Source organism: Vidua macroura, chromosome 4 (assembly GCF_024509145.1).
Source record: "Vidua macroura isolate BioBank_ID:100142 chromosome 4, ASM2450914v1, whole genome shotgun sequence".
NCBI classification, from domain to species: domain Eukaryota; kingdom Metazoa; phylum Chordata; class Aves; order Passeriformes; family Viduidae; genus Vidua; species Vidua macroura.
The window spans coordinates 41,689,166-41,713,655 of record NC_071574.1 but is presented as its reverse complement, the minus strand read 5'-3'; the positions used below and the strand labels follow the sequence as shown (position 1 = coordinate 41,713,655).

The 24,490-nt window shown below is 42.2% G+C and overlaps 1 protein-coding gene across 1 annotated transcript in view; it reads left to right on the top strand.

The window, feature by feature from the left end:
* Positions 1 to 385: 385 nt before the first annotated feature.
* The window catches only part of ENPP6 (ectonucleotide pyrophosphatase/phosphodiesterase 6), a 32,095-nt gene continuing 7,990 nt past the window's right edge, over positions 386 to 24,490 (top strand). Inside the window, exons 1-5 of the mRNA XM_053975498.1 lie at positions 386 to 641; positions 10,689 to 10,868; positions 16,936 to 17,047; positions 21,246 to 21,387; positions 22,274 to 22,453. Of these exons, the coding sequence (XP_053831473.1) occupies positions 386 to 641; positions 10,689 to 10,868; positions 16,936 to 17,047; positions 21,246 to 21,387; positions 22,274 to 22,453 (870 nt within the window). The remainder of the gene's footprint in view (positions 642 to 10,688; positions 10,869 to 16,935; positions 17,048 to 21,245; positions 21,388 to 22,273; positions 22,454 to 24,490) is intronic.

Sequence of the window (24,490 nt, the reverse complement as noted above, 5' to 3'; positions counted from 1 at the left end):
CAGTCCCGGCGCGGAGCTGGGCTGGGCGGCCAGCGGGCTCCGCTCCGTGCGGCGGTGGGAGCGCGCCGGGCGCCGCGGCCCCTCCTCGCCGGGGCCAGCGGGCAGCGTGCCCGCACTGCCTCGGGAGCGTCTGCGGAGCGTCCTGAGAGGCTCCAGTTACTTTTATACTGGGTGTTCCCCATCGCTGCGAAGCATTTCTCCGGCAGCTGGGAAGGACCAAGCTCATCCCTCAGCTCGAGGTTAATCATCTGCTTGCAATTAACCTGTGACCTGCCACGCCCGCGGCGCGGGGCAGCGCTGTAGCTTTAACGCGGGCGCTGGAAGCGGGAGGGGGACGGCAGTGCCAGGTCCCGGAGCTGCCGCAGATCCCTCGCCGCCGCCTGCCATGGAGAGCCGCAGCCTCCTCGCCGCCCTCCTGGCTGCTGTGCTCACCGCCCTCCTGCCGCTTCCCGCCGCCTCCTCGGCCCACCGCAAGCTCCTGGTGTTCCTGCTCGACGGCTTTCGCTTCGATTACATTGATGACAGCGAGCTGGAGGGTCTGCCGGGCTTTCGGGACATTGTGAACATGGGGGTGAAGGTGGATTACATGACCCCAGACTTCCCCAGCCTCTCTTACCCAAATTACTACACACTGATGACGGGTGAGTACTTGTGTTTCTGTGCTGTGATGCTCCTCAGAGCTGCCAGCTCCCCGTGCCAAGGTGGAAGGCAGCTCCCTGTGACTTTTTCTTCCAAAGAAGATATAAAAATAACCCAAGTCGTGCTTTTAGCTGGAAGTTTAAAAGCACTGTGGTATAACAGCCCAGAGTTGTTTCTCTGAATTGTGCTCCAAATTTGGAAATGCCACCTGCAGCTAATTTTTTCAGTTCCATTTTGCTTATCCAAGGTGTAGCTGGGTCCCTACCTGCTGCCACCTCAGCATCATGGCCAGCTTGCCTGGTGCAAGCACCAATGGGGCTACTGCATACATCTAGAACATAGAAACAACTGGGACTGCATGGAAAATGAATACAGAGACTGCTCAGGGGCTTTAACAAAAATGCATGTCAACTGAGCGTGGCTAAACTAAGAACTTATTTTCAGTCAGCAGGTCTGTTTTGGCAAGTTCCACATTAAATTTCTTTTTAAACTTAGTAGATTTTCTGTTTTCTTAACTTTGCTACAAATCTTCATATCTGTAATAATTCAAAATAGCCAAATGGAAAAACAGTCAGGATTTTTGTTTTTCCTCCCCTGCAGTTTTTCAGAATGTCCAGGGAACGCTTTCAGAAAATTGAGAGGAAAGTCATAGATTTCATGATGCTGATTTGCTTTTAATCTTCTGAGGAGGACACTTGATTACCGTGACACTAGAAAGGTGCAGAGAGTAGAGCTGCGCCAATTCTTTCAGAGACAGACATTAAGGAAACAAAAGTTAAATTAAAAGAAAAACAACAAAACAGTTTTGGGTTTTTTTTCCTGGAGTTTCTAGTTGGATTTCTTTCTGGAGTTATTCAATAAGCAGGAGTTTCCAACCAATGAGGAGGAGTAAGAAAATCTATCCTCTCCTAAGATATGTGGCATCTTCCACTATTCTTGGAACAATGCAGTGCCCAGTGATTCATATACTGCTTGCTGGGAAAGCAAATAGATGCCATTGTAAGACAAAAATCTGACATCAGTTGTGCCTAGCTTGTTTTGAAACTGCTTAACCCCTTCTTCCCTGTCTCTCAAGGGAAACACTTTTTTCTTGCTCATCTCCGATCAAAGAGTATAAAACCATCACAGGGTTAGTTTCCATTCTTTTTCATTATTTGGTGCAAATATATGAATACAGAATAAATGTCATGACAGAAAACAGAGGTGTTCTACTCCAGGCCATGTTCTTTAGGTGTACATAGGCAAACTGACCTAACACTTCATAGGTGCAAAAAAATCTTTGGATGGAGCTGTTAAGGAGAGAAGAAAAGTGAGTGACATTTCACTCCTAACCACATTTAGTCATCATTTCTATTAAGTGTGTATGCATGAAGTGAAGTCTATTATCAGCCTTTTGAAGAGTTTTGAAAACCTCCTACTTTGTACTCACAAAGAAGGGGTTTTTTTTAAGAGATGAAAAAACCACTACTGGACTTTCCATATTTTTAGTAGAGACCTGCACCTCAGTCTGAAGCAATAGATAGTCTGTGAGACCAAACTCAATCTTCTTGCAAGCCTCCCAGACTTTATGGTAAGGATATCAATGCAAATACAGTTTAATTGCAAATAGCAATTCACCTCCCTAACACATGAGTCACAGTAGTGTTAAGTAGGTCAGGAACCAATTGAGGACTAAGTTTAGGTGATGAACATTGCCCAGAGGAATATCCAAGACTGTCCTTGAGCCCTTGGGGTGTTAGTGAGCCCCATGACTGTGTCTTGGCCTGACAGCAGGGTAAATCCCATAGCTGCACTGTTCTTACCCTTTGGGGCCATGGTGCCATTTCCACTGAAAGGAGGTTTTATGGGGTATTGGGGTTAGGAGTGCAGAGCATGCGGCAGATGTAGTGTTAAGCAGTGTTCGGTCTGCATCCATTAGATTTGCAAAGCTGGGACAGGTTTTGGAGAAAATTCAGCATGGCAGGGTGACACAAGCATAGTGACCTGCTCAGGGAGTGGGAAGCTACTGTTTCCCTGCTGCTGTATGGTCATGGGGAAGCTTTCATCACATCTCACCAGCCATGCAGCCCCTCTGCTGCAGGCAGACACAACTGTAACTGCTTTCATTTCTGTTTGTGACTGGGATGTCTGGTAGTTAAATGCTGCCATAATTTCTTCTGAGAAATCAGGAATAAATTATTCTTCATGTCTTGTCCTACACTGCTGTTTCAGGAGCTGCTAAGAAAGTCACATTTTAACTTTGAAAACATTGTATTTGTCTTTGTAGTATATTGAAGTCTTTCAGCTACATCAGTTTAAGAAACTGCACATTTCCACCCCTGGCTTGTTCATGATATCCCACTTTGGTTTTTTTGTTTGTTTTGATAAATACTCCTGTCCCTTCTTTCTCTGCTCATTCACAAGGCCTTATGGCTCTATGTCCATTCAGGAGCATTCATGGCTGCCAGGTCTTGGACAACATGTGCATAAAAGTGTTGTAGTTTGTGTGTGTCTGAATTGCCTCCATTCTTGTGAGCAAAGCCTTTCCTTTCTGCCTACTGCCTTTCACCTCACATCCATGCAACTTTCATGACTCCACAGTGGTTGAGTTGTTACCAAATGAGAGAGGTTCTCTCTCGTTTTTGTGGCTTTGGAGGAGGACAGTGGACTCTGCCCCACAGATACCATCACCGTTGGGACAGGTCAGTCTCCTCAGACATGAACTCACCTCCTCCTCCTGCCCAGACCTGCCGGCAGAGGTTGTGGAGATCAGCAGCATCGGCCCCAGTGCTTCTCAGTGCAGGTGCCAAGTAGTGCAACCGTAATGTTGACCAAAAGCCACAGATCTAACAGCAGCTAACTAACATACGCTAATGAGAACCACACCCCTTTCTGCTGAGACGGGTGCTGGGTCAAGCACTGACACAGCAGGATGAACAGGGTCCAGCCTGGTGAAATTTTGGAAGGAAAACATGGGAGGGAGGTGAATTTGCTTGTGGTCATGCAGTGCTGCAGGGCTATGGCAGAGATCTTCATGGATCCCCCTCCTGCAGCTGTTAATCTGTGAAAAGATAGTTGTTGGAGCTTCCCCAAGACACACAGAAAGCCTCAGCCCCAAAGCCCAGAGCCTGCTTAGAGGTCTTTTCCTTTCCTGTCCCAACTATGAGAAAGAAAACCAGGGCATAGAAAAATGTAAAATCACTAAGTAATTCAGAGTTTGGGATAAAGCTCCAGTCTTCCTGCAAGCCAGGGCGTGGCATCAGGACCTGCTATTTGCTTGAAGAAGCATCAAACAAAAGCCGAATCAGGGCTGGTGCAAAGGGATATCACTGACAAGCAACCGGAGAAGCTTTTGTTTTTGTTACAAAAATCTGGTGCTGTGCAAGGTAGCTCAAGGATGTGCTAGCTTAAAATCCAACTCTTTGAAAAGCAGTCTTCTCTAGCAACTTCCATTATGCCTTGTTTCTTAGCATTGGCTTCTACTGTGGCAGCAAGACTCGTTTTTAGGTGGTTGGGTTTCTTCCTGAGCTGCTAGAATGAATCCTACCTGGTGTCCTGGCTCTCCATGGTGCAGTTACAATATTGCAATTGTTGACCTGAAAAAAATGAAATGGAGAATTAGGTAAAAGGAGATGTTGCAGCTGTGACACAGCTTTTGCAGGACTCTTTGTGGGCTTGGCAAGGGAGGTGAGGAGGAGTCCAAATATGTCTATTCTAAAAGGCTCCCTTAATCATACCATGTGCTGTTTGTTTTGGAAAGGAAGGAATTAAGACCACAAGCTATCTTGGGTTGTTATCCTGTGGGGAGTTTTTAATTTTTCCCTTTCCCTGCTGAGAGAGCTCTGCAGGGAGCTCTCATGCCAAGTTCAGTGGAAAGTCTCAGGTCTCCCCTGTAAGCACTGCAAGCAGGAGTTACTGCTTCAGAGCACTTCGTGCCATCTGTCAAGAAAAGCTGCTCATGCTCTGGTTGGGTCTCCCTTACCTGACAACCTGCAGGTGTTGGAGGGGTGATGAAGGACTCCCTGCAGCCCAGCTCTCCTGAAGTCTCCCCCAGCTGAGAGCACTCAGGGGCACCTCACATTTCCAGCCAGCAGAAACATGAACAGAGACTATCATATCTGAGATAGAAATCCAGAAAGGATTTCTTTTCCAAGATCGTAACTAGAAATGAAGTCTTTCTGGCAGGTCTTCCTTGTGGATGTGCCAGCTGCCTGGTCAGCTGTGCAGCCCCACATCCAAGAGTCATATTTGACTTGGCCTCCATGGGAAGCAAAGGGACCCCTTGATTGCAGAGATGGGTGGGGAACTGCTTGGAGAGGAGCCAGCAAGGAGCCTCCATGCGCCTCTTTGGAGGACTCTGATCTTAAATAAGTGGCAGAGGGGCTGTGAGGTCCCCTGAAGCTTGAGGAGTGGAGGAAAAGGTAGACAGGAGGACGTTGCAGTCTCCTGCACCCAGAGTGAGGGCTGTGGCCTTTGCAGGGGTGCCCAGACTCACTGTAACACAGTGATGACACATTTGGGCGTTGTCTAAACAACGGTGTCGTGGTGAGTGGTGGTTTCTCAGCCACTGCAGCTCATCCCTACAGATGCCATCACCTCTTCCTCTGCATAGCAGTAGGGAGTTGGGGTGACATGACAGAGCACCGATGTCCAGATCGGTGACATCAAGGTCCACTCTGCCAGACTGAAGATTTCACCCATCTTCTATGTTTCAACAATCTTGCCGTCACTCCTCACTCTTGATTTTGGCATACTTAACTGCTGAGGGGGTTTGGTGGATGATGCCAAAGTCCAGCAAACAGTCTACATCTGTTCCCCCCTGAGCACAGCAAATCAACATACACTGCACCCCATTTATTCCATGTTTTCTAGGAGAAAATACCTTCTGGGCTCCCAACCCTGGAATCTCCTGGAGTCTGGCTGATGTGCACACGTACTTGTATATTTACTGTTTACTGTGAGAGGTTTCTTGATTAAAAGCACAGCAGCTCCAGGCTCCTTCCACTCAGTACCTGAAGGAAGCCCAGCCTGGTGATGGTTCTGGTGGATGCCTCTTTTCTGCTGCACAGTTAGTGGCATCCTGACTCCAGCCTGGTCCAGAAAAGGATGCGGACAATTTCTGTTCAGCAGTTAAGCAAGTTCTTAACTCTTTAAGCGATACCTGCATGTATTCTGAGGCATAAAAAGTGGAAGGATAGGAGTACAACAGGGAAGTTTATTACATACACACAAACTATATCTCTCTACAAGCTTAAAAAAAATCCTGAAGGGCCCAAAGCACACAAGGGAAAACGACTTTTTCTAGTTGGTCCTCTCAAACAGCTACAGATGCCAGGAGCAGCAGAGATTTAAAAGATTCTGTTTGTGACATAAGGCTCTGAAATCAAGCCTCTTCCTTTTCTTGAATTCATTAGCTTTCCACTTCTAAAACTCTGTGTTGGGAAGCAAAGGAGCATGAGCTGTGGTAACACTGTTAAGTGGCAGAGAAAGGGTACTATCCCAGCAAGAACACGCTGGAAAAGGTAGTGGGAACCAGAAGGATTTTCTTTTTCACATTCTTCCTCTCACTTTGTTTACTCACCACCTGCAGAAAGGCTGCAAAGCCAAGCATCAAGATTTTTCTCTTTCACACACAAAATATTGCAAAAATCTGTGTTTGCTTTCTACCAGTTAAAAAATTGGAAAAACTTCTAAAACTTTCTAAGAACAGAAAGTTTTTTCTAACACAAAGTTCACAACACTACAAATTAAAATACAGAGTTTTTTTCCTCCTTATTAGCTACAATCTCACAGCTCACAACTAGTGTACCTACTACCAGCTGTTAGGTAAATAGACATTCACGTATCAAGGTATTTCTTAGCCCAGAGCTGAAGTCACTGCCAGAGACTCATACTCTATCTAATAATGCAGGCAGCAGCTTTGTCTGTTGTTCTGCCCAGTGCTTGGAGCTTCAGTGCCCTCAAGCCACACCCAGCTCTGGGGGTTCAGGGGTCCCAGAGTGGTCCCTGAGCCTGCCACAATTCAGGAGAACAAACAACAGCTCAGAGTCCTGGATCTCCAGGGACACAAGACCTGACTTTCCACACAAGAAAGCATCTGCAAAGCCTCAGCTGGGTGATTTATTAGCAATTTTTGTGCACCCAAACCCAGCCCCATGATGAAAGCATTGAATTAAGAGTTTCAAGCTGTTACTAAATGAATTCCCTTTAGGGAAAAAAAATAATGCTGTGTATAGCAGAGATTTTTTCTGTGTTTTTTGATGTGATCCTACTTGAATTGCAAAGTCTTGCCTGACACAGACTAAGGTGTTCATGCTTTGGCTTTGTCTAATATTAGAGGTCATAAAAATTTGGAAAGACTTTGCCGGCAAACTCCTTTGGAATATGAATTGTCCATGCACATCATGCAAGTATTGGTTTTACTTGGGGGTCTGCAGATGGCAGGGCCACTTTGCCAGGCCAGCATTCCCCTGAGACTTCTCATGAACTCTGGCCTTCTCCAGGCTGCTTAGGGTTTAGCACATGGGTTTTGTTTTTACCCTGTGGTCTTTCTCATCAGAGCAGAGCAGGTGAGACCCATCAGGCAAACAGTAGAGCAGTGCATATATCAAGCTTAGTTCCTGGGGACAGTAACCACTATATCTGCTCCAGAACAGGAATATGGTGCTGGTGACTTTTAAGTCCTGCTTTCTTCATTGTTATGGGAGGGAGCATGAGCAGAGCATTTCCCAAGGCAAGTTGTCTTGCTGTTTACATGGAGGAACTTAACTATTCCCAAGACTGTATAGACCTGTGGCAGCCCGTGCTTGCATCTGCCCCCCTGACTCTTGTCACTTTCCAGAGAGTGGGGACATTGTGGTGGGACATGAGAGGAAAGGTCTCACGATAGTGGCAAGGCATGTGTATAATTTTGCATAGTGCTTTAAGCTAAATGCATGTACTGATATTCACCATCAGATTATGGTACCTTTGCTGCATTGGCTAATACACACACTGTGGGTTCTCTGATAAATCTGATTTGCTCAGTGCAGAGATGGCAAATGCCCCAGGAGCACACACACTGGTTTTCGGATCTCACACGCAGCCAGGGCAGGGTGCTCAGCACTCAGCGTTACTGTGCTGCTGCTGTGGGTGGCCCAGTGGCTGTGGGTTCTGCTGGCCTTTTAAATTTCGTCTTTGTTTTGCAGAGATTCATTTGAAGGCTGACGAAAGTGCCTGGAGACATGGGAATGTGCTTTAGACAAATGCTGTATGAAGTGTAGTGTCCAAGTAAGCTGTAGCATGCAGACTTGCAAATGCTTTTGCTGGCTCTCCTCCAGAAGGATACAGCAGTTATCATATTCTTGGGAACTATACTCTCTTTGTTTTCCTCTGTTGCTTGAAGAAGGAGTAATTTTTACTACAATTACAGTGAGTTTAAATAGTGACATCTGTATGCTGAAATTGCTTTCTGTCCTGTTTCTATTTTTGAAACTCTTAAGATAATGTTTGATTACAGAGGAAAGCTGCAGTAATGGAAGAAATAATAAATTCTGAATGTTATGGTGACTATCTAACACCATGTTGCTATTTTGATAATGATTCAAAAGAAGTACACTAAAGGTAATTTTCTTAGGCTGGAGAAAACAAGTGAAAACGGGATATAAAGAAAAAGGGTTGGACCCAAAAGAAACTTGAGAAATGGCCTTAATTCTGTGTACGAGAATCCTGGGGGGAGGGGGCAGGGGCAGGAATTCCAGTTATTCCAGGGCTTTTCAGTCTAGTTAGCAAGGATCAGAATAGCCATGGTTGAAGATTAACAAAGGTCAAAAATAAAATTAGACATCATGTATACTTTTGAACATTGTTAACTGATGACAAATCTTGGGAGGAGCAACTGAAGGAAGAGGTTAATTTCTTGATTACTGATGTCTTCCAAGGAGGTCTAGAGTCTTTTTGAGACACAGGCCTCGGGTAGGCAGACATGAATGACATTAAATGGTCATGTCTTTTGATGTGTTGCTCACCTGATCTTCTTTTCTGACCCTGTGAACCAGGGATGTCTGCAATGAAAACTGATGCCTTAGCATCTTCTAGGCCAGTTTTTCCACAGTAAAAAAAGGATTTGGAGTCCATAGAAAATCGAACTAATCTAATGTGGAGAACTGAACACTCTCCTCTGTATTAGTTCAAACAGTTAATTAAATTTCCCAACAATACTACAAAGAACAGTCTCCAACCTCTTCCTTAAAAAAGTGGACAAACAGTAGACCTTAAGTCCTCTAGGATCAGTAGCAGCTAGAGCTCATTAAGTCTATATGAAGACTACCCTATACATCATACAGATCCCTAATATGTAGCTTTCACACTGATAGAGCTTCAGCACTGACCTGTAAGTTTCCCAGGCTGGCACAAATTGCCTGCTACAGTTTATCAGGTTGATAGATGCTGAGGAATTTGTGGACTTTAGGAAGCTGAGGTTGTCCTGTAAATTGTACAGTTGTGCTTTTGATGCATTATTGAGACTTCCCTTCTATCTCTTTTGAGTCTTACAGAAAAGAGAGCACTTGGCAGCCTGAAGAGAAGCAATTACTGCCTATCCAATCCACCAGTTCTCCTATATTAAAACTGTTTGGGTTAGTATGATAAGTATTGACTGCCACAAACTGAGATCACCTTTTACCTCTGGGAAGGAAGTTTACATCTCCTCTGGGAAGGAGGAGATGTTCTGCATAATTGAAATACTTTTTAGTAAGGAAGGAGAGTTCAAAATCCATTTCAAGATTACATGCCCCCAAAGTATATAGAGTCCTCTGCTTGAAATGACATCTTTTCAGAACAAGAATACCAAGGTTATTTCAGTTCTGATCACCATGCTCAGGCTCAAAATAATAAAATCCTATTATCTGGATCCCCGCAATAACATGACTCACCAGCTAATGAGGACAGTGTCTATCACATGCTTCAGTCGTTGCTTTTTAAGATATGTAAATAAGGAACTTCCAGTACAACTTATTCTTCAACATTTCTTTTCCCATTTCTGTTAATTCATCTTCAGAATAATTATTAAAATATAGCATCTTCTCTTCTGACAATTACAAGAAGTAGAAGATTATATTAGTTATCATCTTAGTTAATTAGTTATATTAGTTATATTAGTTATATTATTATATCAGTTATTACATACTAGTTTCTTGTAATATGAAGTTGCCCAAGGGTCCCTCAGTACAGTAAGAGGCCTGAACAACGTGTCTGATGGTTAGTGCTGTGCCCACAAGCAAGAACAAAGCATGATCATTACAAAAAAAAAAAAAAAAAAACAAACACAAACAAACAAACAAACCACCTAACAATAATGGGAAATAACTAACATATAAATGTGCTATGGATCAAGGAAGGGGAAATGCAAATTTCTCAATCTTTGTTCTATGTTTCGAGATTGTGCTCTTATCACCTCCCGTTCACAGCTTGCTTCCCACAGCCCTCTGGTTGTGAGTGCTGATGGGTACCTTAAAATGGCCTCAGACTTGGCAGGTGTTAGGTGTGTAGAAGGAGCCAGGTGTCAGCCAAACATGTGGCACTCCTGGGCTGCTGCTGACACAGTTTCTGTGTGGGGCTGGGTTTGAAATGTTGAGCAGGTCACAGGGTGCAAGGTTTGTTTCTTCTGGCCTCAGCTGTCTAAAATTTGGCTGCCTGAAGCTGAGAAAAGGCTGTGTTCTGTGTCTACCAATAATTGAGAGCATATGCACTTCCAGATACCTGAGATGCCTATCGTAGGGTGGCATGAATTGCTTTCTAGACATGACTCTTCTTATCTGTTGATTGTGAAGGGAATACAGGGGGCTGACAAACTTCAGCAACTACCTTTTGGGTGTCTGAACTGGGGGATTTAGTAATCAAACTGGAGCACCTCAGTGAAAGGTAAGAGGGAGATTTTATGAATGGTTGCAAGGTAAGAGATCCTGGAATTCAAGACAGGACTTTTCAGCTGATTTGCTGGATGATCCAGTAGTAGCAGTGGTGGTGCTACCAGCATCCTTCTACTTAAGAACACCAGTCTGATTGTGCTGCTTTTTTCTCCACTCTCGAAGGTCGCCACTGTGAGGTCCATCAGATGACTGGAAACTACATGTGGGACCAGAAGGCAAATGTATCGTTTGATATTGGTGTGAATAAAGAAAGCCTGCTGCCTCTCTGGTGGAATGGATCAGAGCCTTTGTGGGTCACAATGATGAAAGCTAAAAAGAACGTTTCCATGTACTACTGGCCAGGTTAGTATGTGAAAAATTGCTACAATGCACCTTGACATCTGAGCACTCCATATGCTGTAGGAATGGCTCTCTAGTACAGTTCTGAAATACAGATAGGAACTTTCTGTGCTTTACTAACCAGCATAGAAATGAATTAGCTTTTCTTTGGTCACAATAATTTGCATATGCTTGGAAAGGAGAAGAGTGAAGTGTCACTAGAGGCAGCATTCCACTAAATGCTAGCTTCAGGAGGGTGCTGGCTTGAAGAATATCCCCTCCTCCATCAACTGCTTTTTCTTCTTGCCTACATGTAACTTCTACTATGCTGAGTCATTGCTCCACTAATGGTTCACGGTCCAATGAAAGTTAAACAGTAACCACTCTCCCCCAGTGCTTCTTTGGTTTTAATCTGGAAATTAGTAGCTGAGAGCTCAAGATGATCTGCTCTGTGAGGACAAGAAAATCCAGCTGAAAGCAAAGCATCCTTGTCCTCCAGTCCTCCTTCACTGTTAATTCATCTGTAGACCCAGATGCTCTGAGTGTGAACCATTCATTTGGAGGGACTTGGCCTTTCTCTTCCTCATTTGTTAGATACTGGACCAGTGGAATGAGTAGGGATGTATAATAATGAGTCCTTTTCATCAAACAGAAGTATTGTATCCCCTTAGGCTATACATTTAGGGACTCACATGGAAATAGATGTTCCAGCTGAGCAACCAGACCAAATCCCTTTCAAAGCACCCAGATTCTCAACTGTTTTACCATCTAACTGCTACCTACCCTAAGCAGTGTGCAGGTATCCTCAATGTGCAAGCGCAGGCTGGAGGACCAGAGGGCTGGTAGAAGAGCTGTACTGAATATAGCCAGTGCCAGCAGGGCAGTGGCAGCTGACTCATGCCATGGGCTCCTGGCCAGCTTGTCTCTGTACCCCAGTGCACATGTGCCTGGCCACAGCCTTTCCATGCAATGTGGCTAAGGGTGTCCTGGCAAAAAGCCCACAATTCTAAGGAATGGGAAGAAAGAGTGAACCGAGATGAAAAACATTGAAAAGCCATCCAAAGTGTTTCTACGGTACTGAAAGGCAAAAAGATCTGAGGGTGACAATATTGCCTTATGGACTCAGAGGCAGTCAGAGTTTACATCAACCCTGAAAAAAGTCTGCTTCCTACTGAAGATGTCTAAGTGATCTAACAGCAAGGCAAATAGTAGGATATAGAAATTATACAAGAATGTAGGAATTCTTCTAAAAATTTACAAAAATATCTGTTTCTGTAGACTATTCATTTTTAACTACTATTGTAATTGCTCTCAATAGGTATAATTATGTACTGAATAGATGTAACAGCCTACAGAGAGCTGCTGAAATCCAAAAAACCAGTATCACTTCCCATTAAGTGCCTTTGGACTTTACCTAGCTCCTTCATGTTGCCCTTTGACCATTGTTTCCCAGGGAGAAAACATATATATATATATATATATATATATATATATATATATCCTCTTCACTCTGCCTGCAATTTCTGGCTGAAAATTGCAAGGAACAAAAGAGATACCCTATCCCCAGTGCTTACACTCCCAAGTGTATGCATTGAACTCTCTTATGATACAGAGGGGGAATTTTTGCATGGATCTGGCATTCCAGCTGTGGACTGTGAGATATACCTCTGTCTGTCCTTAATTATTTATCTGTGATGGCTGACCTTTGGCAAAGCTGTCAGTGCTTCAGTTCAGCAAAAGCTGAAGCACATGTTTATTTTAAGGGTACTCGTGGTCTCAAAGGACATATTGGCTATACAGGATCAGACACAGGAGGCAGAGTGAAGTATGGAGTGACTGAACTAAAATACAAGGCTGTTGGGCTGCAGTAGGACTCCAGGTATAACTGGAGTGAACAGAAGTCACTCCAAATGAGTTTTTTAAAATTTTTTTAAAAAAATTTGTTATGTTTTCCCTATATGATTTTTTGCCAACCATTTTCTTGTTCCATAGCAAGGACAAAATCCTTTCTAAAAATTCTAGATCTATAATGTTAAAGCTGAAATTCTTAACAAGCCATTTGAATGGGGAGCAATACCAAACAAAATGAAAATAAAACCCTGAGATTTAATAACCAAGGTGAGTAGAGGTCCCACAGACATTTGCACTGCATATGATCTGCTATTAGTGATTAGCTTTCCAGCCTAAAGACACACTGCTGCTTAGTAATGAATCTTGCAATTATGATAAAGATCCAAACAGGAAAAGTTTGGGAAACTCTTAATAGGTACTGCAATATATAGCCAAATCATCACACTTTGCTCTGGAGGACGCTATTTTCTCTTTAGCCAGCAATAAAGATAAACAAGATCAATGAACCATAGGAGGAATGCATTGGAAATACCAGAATGCTGATTCCAAGGATTAGCTTTTACCAGTGTAATTTCCTCCTCAGTGCCAATTCCAAGCTTTGCAAAGTCTGAACCCAAAATCTGCTGCTTCATTTTCTCTGCTATGTTCCTCTCTCATGTGTAATCACTGCCTAAAGGAAAAAAATCCAGACCCCGGCACACAGGAACATAGAACAGGAGAGCTCTCAGATGTGAATAATCACACAGCTTTATCTGTGAGCCCAACATAAACCCAACAAAGACAACTCATGGGCAGAATGCATCTGAGATCTCTTGATTCTAGAAGCAGAGGAGCCAAACTATTGCCATGCTGGGGGTCCCAAACACCACTTCTGCCAAAACATAAGGCCTTGCCTTGTAGGGATGGTTTTTTTCCTTTCTTCATGCTGTGCATGGGGTGAAAGGCACAGCCTCACACCCAGGTTGCCTGTCCGAAGCACTGCTGCTCCAGCAGGTGGAGAATGCTCAGAGGAGTGCAAGAGCCTCCTGGCAGTACCACTGAGGTCAAAACCTTGGAGTGGTCCTCACCCTCAGCCCAGTAAGTGGCATCATCCCAGATGCTCAAGCTCCTTCATTTTCCAGCAGCCTTTGTAACTACTTTAGCTGAAGTGCAGTGACAACTTCTCTAAACACTGAAATGAGAGACAGAGGGGGGAAGAAAAAAGACTCTAAACTCAATTTCTGCCATTTAAACATAATATTTACCAGACCATCCAGCTAGTCTGGAAAGTTTTCAAAATCTTCTGTTATGACATGAAGTGTCCAACTGTTAAATAAATGTTTAGAAATGCAATTTAAAGCTGGCAGAGATTCAGGTCTCCATGTCAGATAGATAAAGAGGGGTTTATCACTCTGAAAGAAGTCCTTATTCCTGCTCCAGTAGTTCAGGTTTTTAAATAAAGGTTTAGCATCATACAAAACTATGCAAAGATATCTAGCATTACATCTTAGCAAATACAGCTTAACTATTTGTAGTTTAACCAAGAAAAACTTAGCATTCCCTTTGTCTGGCTCTAAATCTGTTTAGATTTTCTTTCCTGTAATATATAAAAGAGAAAATTTACCATCTGTCCTAGCCTCTACCAAAATGAAATTTAAATATTAAAGAGCCTTCATTTCTTCATGGCCAGTATTTTGGACTTGTAACAAGCCTTAACATTAAAAAAACCTAATTTAAGTTCTATTCATCATAGAGGCTAAAAAAAAAAAAAAAGATAAACAGAAAAAGGAAAAGGAAGCTCTTGCTGTCTAAATGTCTTAAATTTCCAATGGTACTGTCAATGAACTGCACACTTGAAGACCACTGGCCAAAATGATTAAATGATTTCTAATTCTTGCTACCCTGTAGTCTTTTACGTCATGGTCATCACTTGACAATCTAGAAATAGCAAAGATATCTCAGAAACTAAAATATCCCAGTTAAAATTATCTCATGAGTAATTCTGAGGAATGTTATTTGAGAAAATTACAACCTGATGTCAGTATCTGAAGAAAAAAAGTGGCAAAATGCAAAATGATCCTATTAGTCACTGGCTCTGAGCAGTTATCCACCTGAAGTTAAACACAAGGTATTTCTAACTACTTTCAAATGCATTCTTAACTTCTTGCCTGGTTTTGGAGACAATCTTGCGCCAGACTCAACTATGAAAGGAGAAATTTACTCCAAAGTTCCAAATCAGTCCTGAAATACTAGCAAAGCCCACAGAGGACAACTGCATCACTTCTAGCATCTGAGGTAGCTGAAAGCCCTTGTTTTGCTGCTGGTAGCACCCAGAACATCCTAGAAAAGACTGGAGCTCTGTGCCCTCAGGGAAGGGGTCTTGTGGGTATGACTTCAGGCCTTTAATGGAATACATTTTTCTGATTATTTGGTTAAGTATCATCTTGGACCCATCTCTGCTGCATAGTATAATTTCTTGAGGATGCTGTGTGCAGATGTATAGGAGTTTTATTGTGGGGTGATCTAGACAGTCAGTTCTTGAAAAGTAATCTGCTGGCTGTTTATCCAGGCTGCAGACAACTCATGCTGGATCATGGTGGAGACATGAACATTGAGGTATTTTCATGCAGAAAGTGGAATATTAAATCATATGTTTGGGGCAACAGGGAAAGAATGAAAAGTAAGCACCATCCCACAATTTTAATAGAAATAAAAATTAGATATAGTTTCAAGAGTAGGCAAATGTGTTTTTACAGGAAAAGAAATCAGTTGACTATATTTGATGTTTATTGTTGCAAATAATTAATTAATCACAACAGATTACTTGAAACACACAAAGCATGTGGAGACCTGGGAGTTGCTACCACAGGCAAAGAGACTGAATCTGTCATGTGTGCTACTGCCCTTTAACTTTTGGAAAGGATAATTTCCATCTGACTTATCTGGCTTTCTGCAAATCATTGAAGGTTTTAAAAATTTCCTAAGCTTAAACATTTAAGTTTTTCTATTTTTTCATGGTACTCCTGAACCATCACATCAGAAGACTCCTAGCCAGCTTGGCCCGCAAGCGGTGTGCTTTTCCCTGCGCACCAGTACTGCACCTGAGTGATGTGAGCTCATGGGAGCTGAGAAGCAAGACAGACAGACTCTCTTTATTGAGTGTCCCAGTAAGCAAACCACTGTAAATCACCTCTGGTAGTAGCTCTGCTTGCTGTAGAGCCCTCTTTGTACTTACACCTCTTTCTTATGCCCCAAGCAATCAGTCAACTTACGACAGTCCTTAATGCATTTCACTTTCCTCCCAAAGGAGAAGCAGAGGGACCCAGATGTACAGATTCAGGCTTTGGCTTAGAGATGCCTTTTTGACCAGACTGTGTTGCTGTATACAGAGGCCATTTTGCAAAAGGTGGGGTTTTTTTTGGTTTTGATTCCTCCTTGTGCCCCTTGTTTTCTGATGTATTTCTGAATACATCAGAAAATGCCTAACTGTGATGGGAGGACTCTGGGGTTCTGGAATGATAATTTGCATTAATCCAGTGTTTTTCTGGAAGCATACTTCTTTTAAATATTAATATTATTCAGCAGCATAGTAACTGGAGAGCAAAAGGGCAAAGAAACCTCACAAAAACATGTTTTTCTATGTTCAGGGCCATGTTCTCCTGTAGGATTTGTTGCCATAAATTTTTAGGCCACAAAACAGACTTTATTTTGCAAGAAAGGCCGCAAGTTACCAAGAGAGTAAATTGGTTTACACTGTTTTAATAAGACCTCCTGGGAAACAGATACAATAGTGGAGAGCCAGTATCACATAATAAAATACAGTTTATAGAGGATATTGCAGTGTAAGACACAGCGTGTCTAACTGGAAAGTATTTGCTGAAGTTTCAGAGAACAATATCTAAATCTATTATGTTGGAAGCTGGGAAATGAGGCTATATGGCCATAGAAGTTAAAATATAAACCAGGTGGTGATTTAGGTGGAAATGGTCTGCCATGAGGGAATAAGCATTTTATTGTGGGAAGGTCACACAGAAACCTTCCTTTTAGAGAGGAAAATAAAAGGGTCCAATGTACAGTTTGCTACAAGCACTTGTCCAACCAACCTCTTTGCTCCTTTCCCTTGCCAACCACATGGTTTCTGGCAGGGAAGGCATAAGGTAAGTAATATCACAGGGGGTTTATAGACCTCAACTTGGACACCAAGGTGTGAGGTCTGTGATCAAGGTGAAATAGCAGAGCTTATCACATTTTTTGCTTGTAGGTTGCGAGGTCGAAATCCTTGGAGTCAGACCAAGTTACTGCCGCGAGTACTTCAGTGTCCCAACAGACAAAAACTTTGCAGACGCCATCAGCGATGCCCTCGAGTCTCTGTGGTATGTCACTAGATTTTTGCTGTGTGGGGTTTCCTCTCCCTAGGACAAGTATTTGGATTTACTATCAGGGAGATTTTCAGGATGGGCTTCCAGGTAGGAAGATGAGGGCTGAGACTGCTTTATAGTATCATCATAGGAACAACACCGTAACAGAAATAGGCCCTTACATTAAGAGTGGAGGGAAAGATGTGCTCCTCTGTTTCTCTGTAGGCTGCAACAAGGAGGAGACATCCTGACTTAACTGGTTTTAATTTGCTCTTTCAAACAACTTCAGGATGAGTCTGTGCATGTCTATTCACTGACCTGCAAGAAAAGGCTTTGAAATGCTTGTATTTAGAGAGGGAGTTTGGAAATACTGAAATTCAGCTCCAGTCACTTGTTTATGAGACTGATGCTTTGGCTTTTTCTTCATTTAAGAACACCTCAAGCAAAATATTTTTGGAGAGGGCATTGATTTTGTGCAAATATGGGTATAGAATAGAGTAGAAGAGTTCAGTTGGAAGGGACCTACAACAACCATATAGTCCAACTGATGGGAATATATATCTCAGATAACTCCTGGAAAAATGGATTCTCCAGACCCAGCTTTCAAGTTCCATCATCTCTCATCCAAACGTTTACAAGAGACAAATCCACACAGGGTGTAAAATCAGGGAAGACTGCACCACCACATGCAGCACCAATGCCTTACTTTGGCCATAACTAAGTTCCTCCTTTTAAAGCCTTGCTAGTTCCATAATTAATCGAATCCTAGGAAACCCTTCTACTTTAATACTTGCAACTGCCATAGCAATTTGTATCCAAAAAGTTTTGTGTTCAGGTGCTGAATGTTGATTTTTCTTGAACTACAGTCTCCAAAATGATGAGAGTGCTGTTGGAAAAGTTGCTTGCAGTTGCACACTGAGCCCTGCTGCACAGATGCTCACAAATAAGTATTATTTGCAGGATGGGCTTAGACAGAAGGTTTCTGAGACCATGTGAGAGGTTTATCCTGAAATTATTTAGCTTAGATTTAAAGAAAGTTACCTGCATGTAACATGAAGCCATATGTGCCATAGGAGGCTTTCTGGAGCTTTTGCAATGCTTTTAACTCAGTGAATAAAAAAGGGAATGGAAGATGTAATACAGAAATCGGCTCTGACTTCTGATGGAAACCCAGAATTACTGTAGAAAGATTTTTGGTCTCCTATCATTTTGGGATGGGTGAAGATATACTTGAAGCTTCTTGCCTGGTTTCTGTGAAGCACAGTGTATAAGGGTGCTCAGTGCTGTTTTTCGGCTCTGTAATTGTGAACATGGTTAAAAATAAGGCACAAACTGTTAAAAGTGCCAGCCCTTCAAGCTGTTATTTTGGGTAGCTGGAGAGTTTCAGTAGCTAATTCTGCCCAAGCCACAAGGCTGCCTGTTGCTGTCTGCAGTGGAAAAGGCAAGGGACACAACAACAGTGTTGGTAGAACAACTTGCAAGAGGTGAAAGTTGATGATTTCAAGAAAAGTGTAAATCCCTGCTACCAAGATGTCACACATAACAGCTACAGTCTTCTGAAGTGCCCAAATCCTACAGATCATCCCAGTGAAGCAGGAGCTCCTGTCGCTGGTGTCTGTTTACACACCATCCCTGGTGAATTTCTTCCTGAGTTCTTTTCCTTTAAACTAAGTGCCCTGCCTCCAACAAGGTGGGAAAGAAGAAAAATGAATGATCTTAGATAAAATTAATAACCAGGTTTGGGTGTAAATACTGCAGGGACTTAAAGTAAGAAGGGAGGGTAGAGAACAAACAGATAAAAATCTGGTAGGTTTTCCTTATTCTTTCTCTCATCCATCCTCTTTGTTTATTTCTTTAAGATTTAGAAGTTTCATGCTGCTGTGCCAGCCCATAAGAAGTAAAGCCTCTGAAATGCTTTTATTGTAGACATATTCATTTAGCGGGATTTAGCATCTCCAAGTAGAAGAGTCTTGAGCTTCTCATCTATATCTTTCACAAGTCCTTTTGACTTTTGAAGCTGTTCAAAGGCTGGCAAATGCAGTGTGTTTCCTTTTCACACCCTAGGTAAATAGAAAAGCCCATTAGGCTGAGACTGTTCTTAGCTATACATGAGAAAATGGCCTGTGTCAAGGGCAGTCTGTTGCCTGGAGCAGTGCCTTGCTCAGTAGCCCTAATGGCAGGTGTTAGTAGTTAAAGAACTGCACTTGGGCTCCCAGCATTAGCAAACCTTGCAGGGACTCCAGGGTAGAGAAGTACCTAACTCATCAGGGAGCCACTGAGCTTCTTTTGCAACCAAAGGAAATCATCCTTCAGCAACGTTCTCCAGTCTTTTCAAACTGGTGCTTCAAGACCACTATTTGGACTAAGACTATTCACAACAAAGTCAAGCATCTATTTTTGGCAAGTAAAGCTGAAACCTCCCTTGAATCTTTTCAGTAACTTATGGGCTGTTGTAATCTACATACTTTCCTGGAGGTGTCATCAAGTCTGCAATTGTACTTGCAAAGTGTGCTGGTAGAATATAAAATACTTTTTGGTGTTGCCATCAGTGCTGTCCAACTTTCTTCAGCAATCATTTCTAAGTAATTTATTTGGAAAGTTACTGGTGATGGAAGAAGACAGGACTAGCAGAATACCTCGTCTGAAGACAGAATACCTCTCCCATGCAAGCAATGATAAGGGTTTTCTTAGAAAAACCTTTTTTTTTCATAGAAAAACAGGCAAAAATTGGAAACAAAGTGAAACTCCAGACATGCTGTACCAAATCCTGCAAACTCCTAAGCATGCTGCATTGCTGGAGCTTCTCCCATTTAAGTAATTAAATATTCTTCCTTAAAGTATTGAGCCCTCATGGAGAAATCTCACCACAGCCTAAATGAGATCACTTGTTTTATGCAATAAATCTCTTTCTTATCTATCTTTCTCTCTATCTTGATCAAAATGATAATTTTCTTACAGGTGAGAAGACAAATTAGTTTAAGTAGTTTGTAATACAGGCACTGCAGCAGAAGAGAACTATTTCAGTAGATTCAATGACTGTGTATGCAATAGAGAAATTACAGGGTTAAATTTTAGAAAGTAATTTATGCCTGATACAGATGGAAAGTAATGCTTAAAATGAAACTGAGGAGAGGGGAGGGCCACTTCATTTAAATTATTTTAAAATCTTGAGGAGTGAGAAACAGCATTGTTCTGCAGGGCTAGCAGTGGAGAAATTCCCACCCCAGCAGACATCTTCAGCTTCTCACAGGACTGCTCCTCTGAGGCCTTCTACAAACTGAGAAATGCAAATGACAGACACTAATTCATTCACTCAGTCCCTCACCTTTGATTTTGCCTCCTCTGTCCCACTCATTACACCAGACTACCCAAGTGTCTTTAATCAGAGATGCTGAATTAACAAGTCTTTTTGTAGGGATCTTCATATGGGTGAGAGCATGTAATATGGATGGCATGCTCTGCCATATATTAAGTACAGCACAAAAAGACTGGGTTTGAACTTCAGGAGTCTAGGTTTGTGATTTTATCCACACAACTTCTCTCAGGGAGATTTGCAGTGAACAGTAAAGTGATCATGAAAATGAAATTGAGCACTAATGTGCATGCTATCCCCACTAATTAGGCTGAGAGCAATCAATGCAAAAAAGTGCAATCAGCTAAACTTGTGCAATTCTGGGATTACTTTAGTTTCCATTGCTCATGTTCCTGAATAAAACCCCCTTCTAAAATCCCATCCCCGTTCATACTGCTTGGTATTTTGTAAGGCAGAGCACATCCCGAGTTGACCTCTGTGGTTTGGAAGACCTCACACAGGAGAAAGCCAGAAGTGCCAAACTTTAATTAAAGCACATTTGACTGGTAATTCCCATAATCCTTTTAATAGGGGCATTCAGCATAGAAATCAGATTTTCTTTGTTATTAAAGGGAAAGCTGCCTTCCTAATTCAAAGGGGTTAGTAGAGGACGGCCGGGCCAGCCTGTCCTCGCATGTGGCATTTTCCACCTGCTGCCTCTGATGGGAGTCTCAGGCAAACTCAGGAGACTCTGGGTGTGAATAATGAGCCCAGCAGTGCAATAGGTGGTAGGACGGCACAGGTTGGAAGCAGAAAACAGGGTTTTGTGGCTCTACATGCTTGTGAAGACAGCAATGCCAGCAGCCAGGAGGTCTCCATGTGTGTCAGCCTTTCACTCCTTGCCCTCTCTCCCACACCCAGCAACAACAGCGCCGAGATGGCTGCAGTGTACTATGAGCGCATTGATGTGGAAGGCCACCACTACGGCCCTTCGTCCCAGCAGCGGAAGAACGCGTTGAAGGAAGTGGACAAAGCCTTGAGCAACATGATCTCACTCATCAAGGTGAGTGGCATCCATAAACCCAGCTCCTGGGTGCCTTTGGAAAAGGCTTTTAAAACTGTTCTTTGTGGCACTGCCAAGAGCCCATTTAACACGTGTAACTGAATACAATGGCTGTAAATTTTTATTTCTTGAGAAACAGGCCACTGAGTTCATGTGAAAGTCAAGGCACCTTTACCCTGATTATTATTTTCATTGATGATATTATAACCCTCCTGGTAGATTTATACCAGTAGCTCCAGGAAGCCACAAACCAATATATGCGTTGCTCTGTTTATTACTTGTGTTGCTAGCTGAACTTCATTGTAGGCGAAGGAATCAAAACTGTGTGTTTCCTAAAGTTTGTGGAATCAGACAATTAACTTTTATAGTGGTTTTTATGACAGAACTCTGTAATTTAAACTTGGTTTTAAAAAAGCATTATTGAGATGATTTTGCAGTGAGAAAATCTTTTGGGTAAAAAACAATTCTGTGAATATTTCTGATAATGATAAATGCATGTTGAAGTTTTTATGTGTTTCAGTGAAGAGAGGAATATGTATCTTCAATTTCACTAAATATTAAAAGCTCTAATGCTAAGTGCTCATGTCTGGGAGAGAAAGAGAGAAACACCCCTTCCACAAGTGGTATCATGGCAAAATTGCTGCATGGACTTTTTTGGAAAAACTCTGGTGCTAACCTCTCAGACTTTTCCAGAGCAGCAAGTAAAAGTGGATGTCCACCATTATGGGTGGTGGCAAAGCACATTGCAGGATATTTATGGACATGATCCTTCTGGTTAACTTCCACAGAATCACTGGAGGTCAAAAGGTGATATAAATTTTCCAGCAGGCACAGACAGTGCAAAGCTCTTACAGATCCTAAAACTTGTCATGCACTTTCTTCACAGAGCAAAGGCCTTCAGAATGATATCAACGTCCTCCTCTTCTCTGATCATGGGATGACAGACATCTCTTGGGCACATAAAGTGATTGAGCTGAAAAATTATATCAATATGAGTGATACCATACAAATGAAAGACCGAGGTCCTGTTGTGAGCCTCTGGCCAGCTCCAGAGAAGCAGGCAGAGGTAAGTGCAGCATAGTTGTACCCCTCAGTTCTGTGTTTTCTTATTTTTTATGCCATTTTTGTCTTCTGTTTTCTCTTAACATCCAAATACTGCTCTCAGAGATGTGTGCAAAAATCAGCTTTTATCAGGAGTCAGACTTTGATCCTGTAACACCCTTGTGATGCTGGCTTCTAAAGGAAAGTCACACCAGGCAAATTAAAAAGCATGAACTTTAGTTGTTACATAGCAAGGACACATGCTTTTAAACCCCACCCCTATTAGCTTCTGATAAATAGCTAAAATATTTTAGTTCAAAATGCACTTTTAGGATTTTATATATATTAGTCAATTTATTGATACTCTAGCTAGGATGTTCAAATCATCTGAAGCAGGTCCAGGCATTCATATTCCAGTAAACTCCCACTGAAGAACCAACTCCATTAGACCAGAATTACAAAAAATATTTTTTACAGTATTGTCCTTGGAGGGATTTTTGATGAAGCATGTTGGATTGAGTCAACCATAAAAGCTCAATGCTAGAACTTCAGGGTTTTGAGGGATAATTTAAAACAATAGAGAAAAGATTTGAAAATCACTTGAAAATAATGAAAATGTAGTTTCTCTGACTAATAGACAAGTACATTATAGTTTAACCTGAAACTAATGCAGGAGAAGTCATTATTGCTGTCCTCAGAATATATATGAGTGGATGTAGAAAATGGGCAAACTGTTCCCCAGGCAAATAGTTTTGGTTTCTACATTATATTTTATCCAGTTACAGTATATTGTAGCCTGTGCAATTTTTTTAAAGAGAATATTTGCTGATCTCTGCACCCAAATGGTCTCTTCAGGAATTGTGTGTCTGTGATATTGTGAACATTTCGAATTAGTGCCAGAACTGAAAGTTGTCTTAGAGGCATGCATGAGCAATTCACTTGCAAGTGCACCACAGGGGATCACAGCATAGATATGCTTAACCCAGAGCTCCCTGGTTTTGTAGGCCAGACTTTCAAACAAGGGCAAGTTGCAACTTCACACAACCATGGGGTTTCATCTGACAAAGCTCTTCAGCACATGCTTCTCTCTCGTTAAACAGCCTAATATTCCTAAGGATAATAAAGTACAATGCCTTATACTATGGTTTTGTTTCCTTTCTTCATTTCTTTTTAGGATTTCTTACTGGAGGGCTGTTTTTTAAGCAAAATAAAGTTGATTTTCAGTTTCCCAATAGCTAGATTCTCTTATTTCTAATGATTTTTAAAGAGCTATGTTTATGAGTTGGAGTGTATTATAACATAGTGGTTATCATCTCTAAGAATTACCCCATTTCAAAGCACCAGAAGTACTGGTGACCACTGTCTAGCCCCGGTCATGGTGGGAGGAATTGTGCCATCACACTCTGATGCTGTCCTTATGGTCACTGCACATCAGTGCACATATCTGACACACATACACACAAGGGTGACTTAGCTGAAAGGCTAGTGAAGAACCTTTCATTCTTTGAAGAACTGAGCGATTTATTCCTGAAGATTATTAATATTTAACTTGTTAAAGAACATTATAAAGTCTGGGGACTCCAATAGCTGCCTTCTCTTTGGCATATGAACATCTTTTCCAGGCATTTAAAATCTATTTTCTGAATAATTTGGGATGTAATGACATTTGTGTGATTATATTTCAGACAGCATGATTAATATTAATAAACCCCTTGCATGGCATTGTGCAGATTCAAAGCTGCAGGCTTTGGCTAATTAATCTCACATCAGATAACTAACGAAGCAGATAACTGAGCACTATCAATCCCTTGATAGTCATTGACTGGGTAAGTGCAAGAAACACAGGTGAGGTGACATTCATTCTCTACTCATGAGCAAAAAGAGGGAATGAGTGGCAGACACTGAAGACAATATCGCTTTTCCACAGCTGTACACAGTTCCACATGGTGCCTTTTGAGTGTCTCACCACTTCACTTGCTGCCTCCTGGGAAAGTGTGGTTTCCCCTGGTCCGTTTCTGTAGGCTGGTGCACTCACATGTATACAGTTGTGAACTTGTGTATT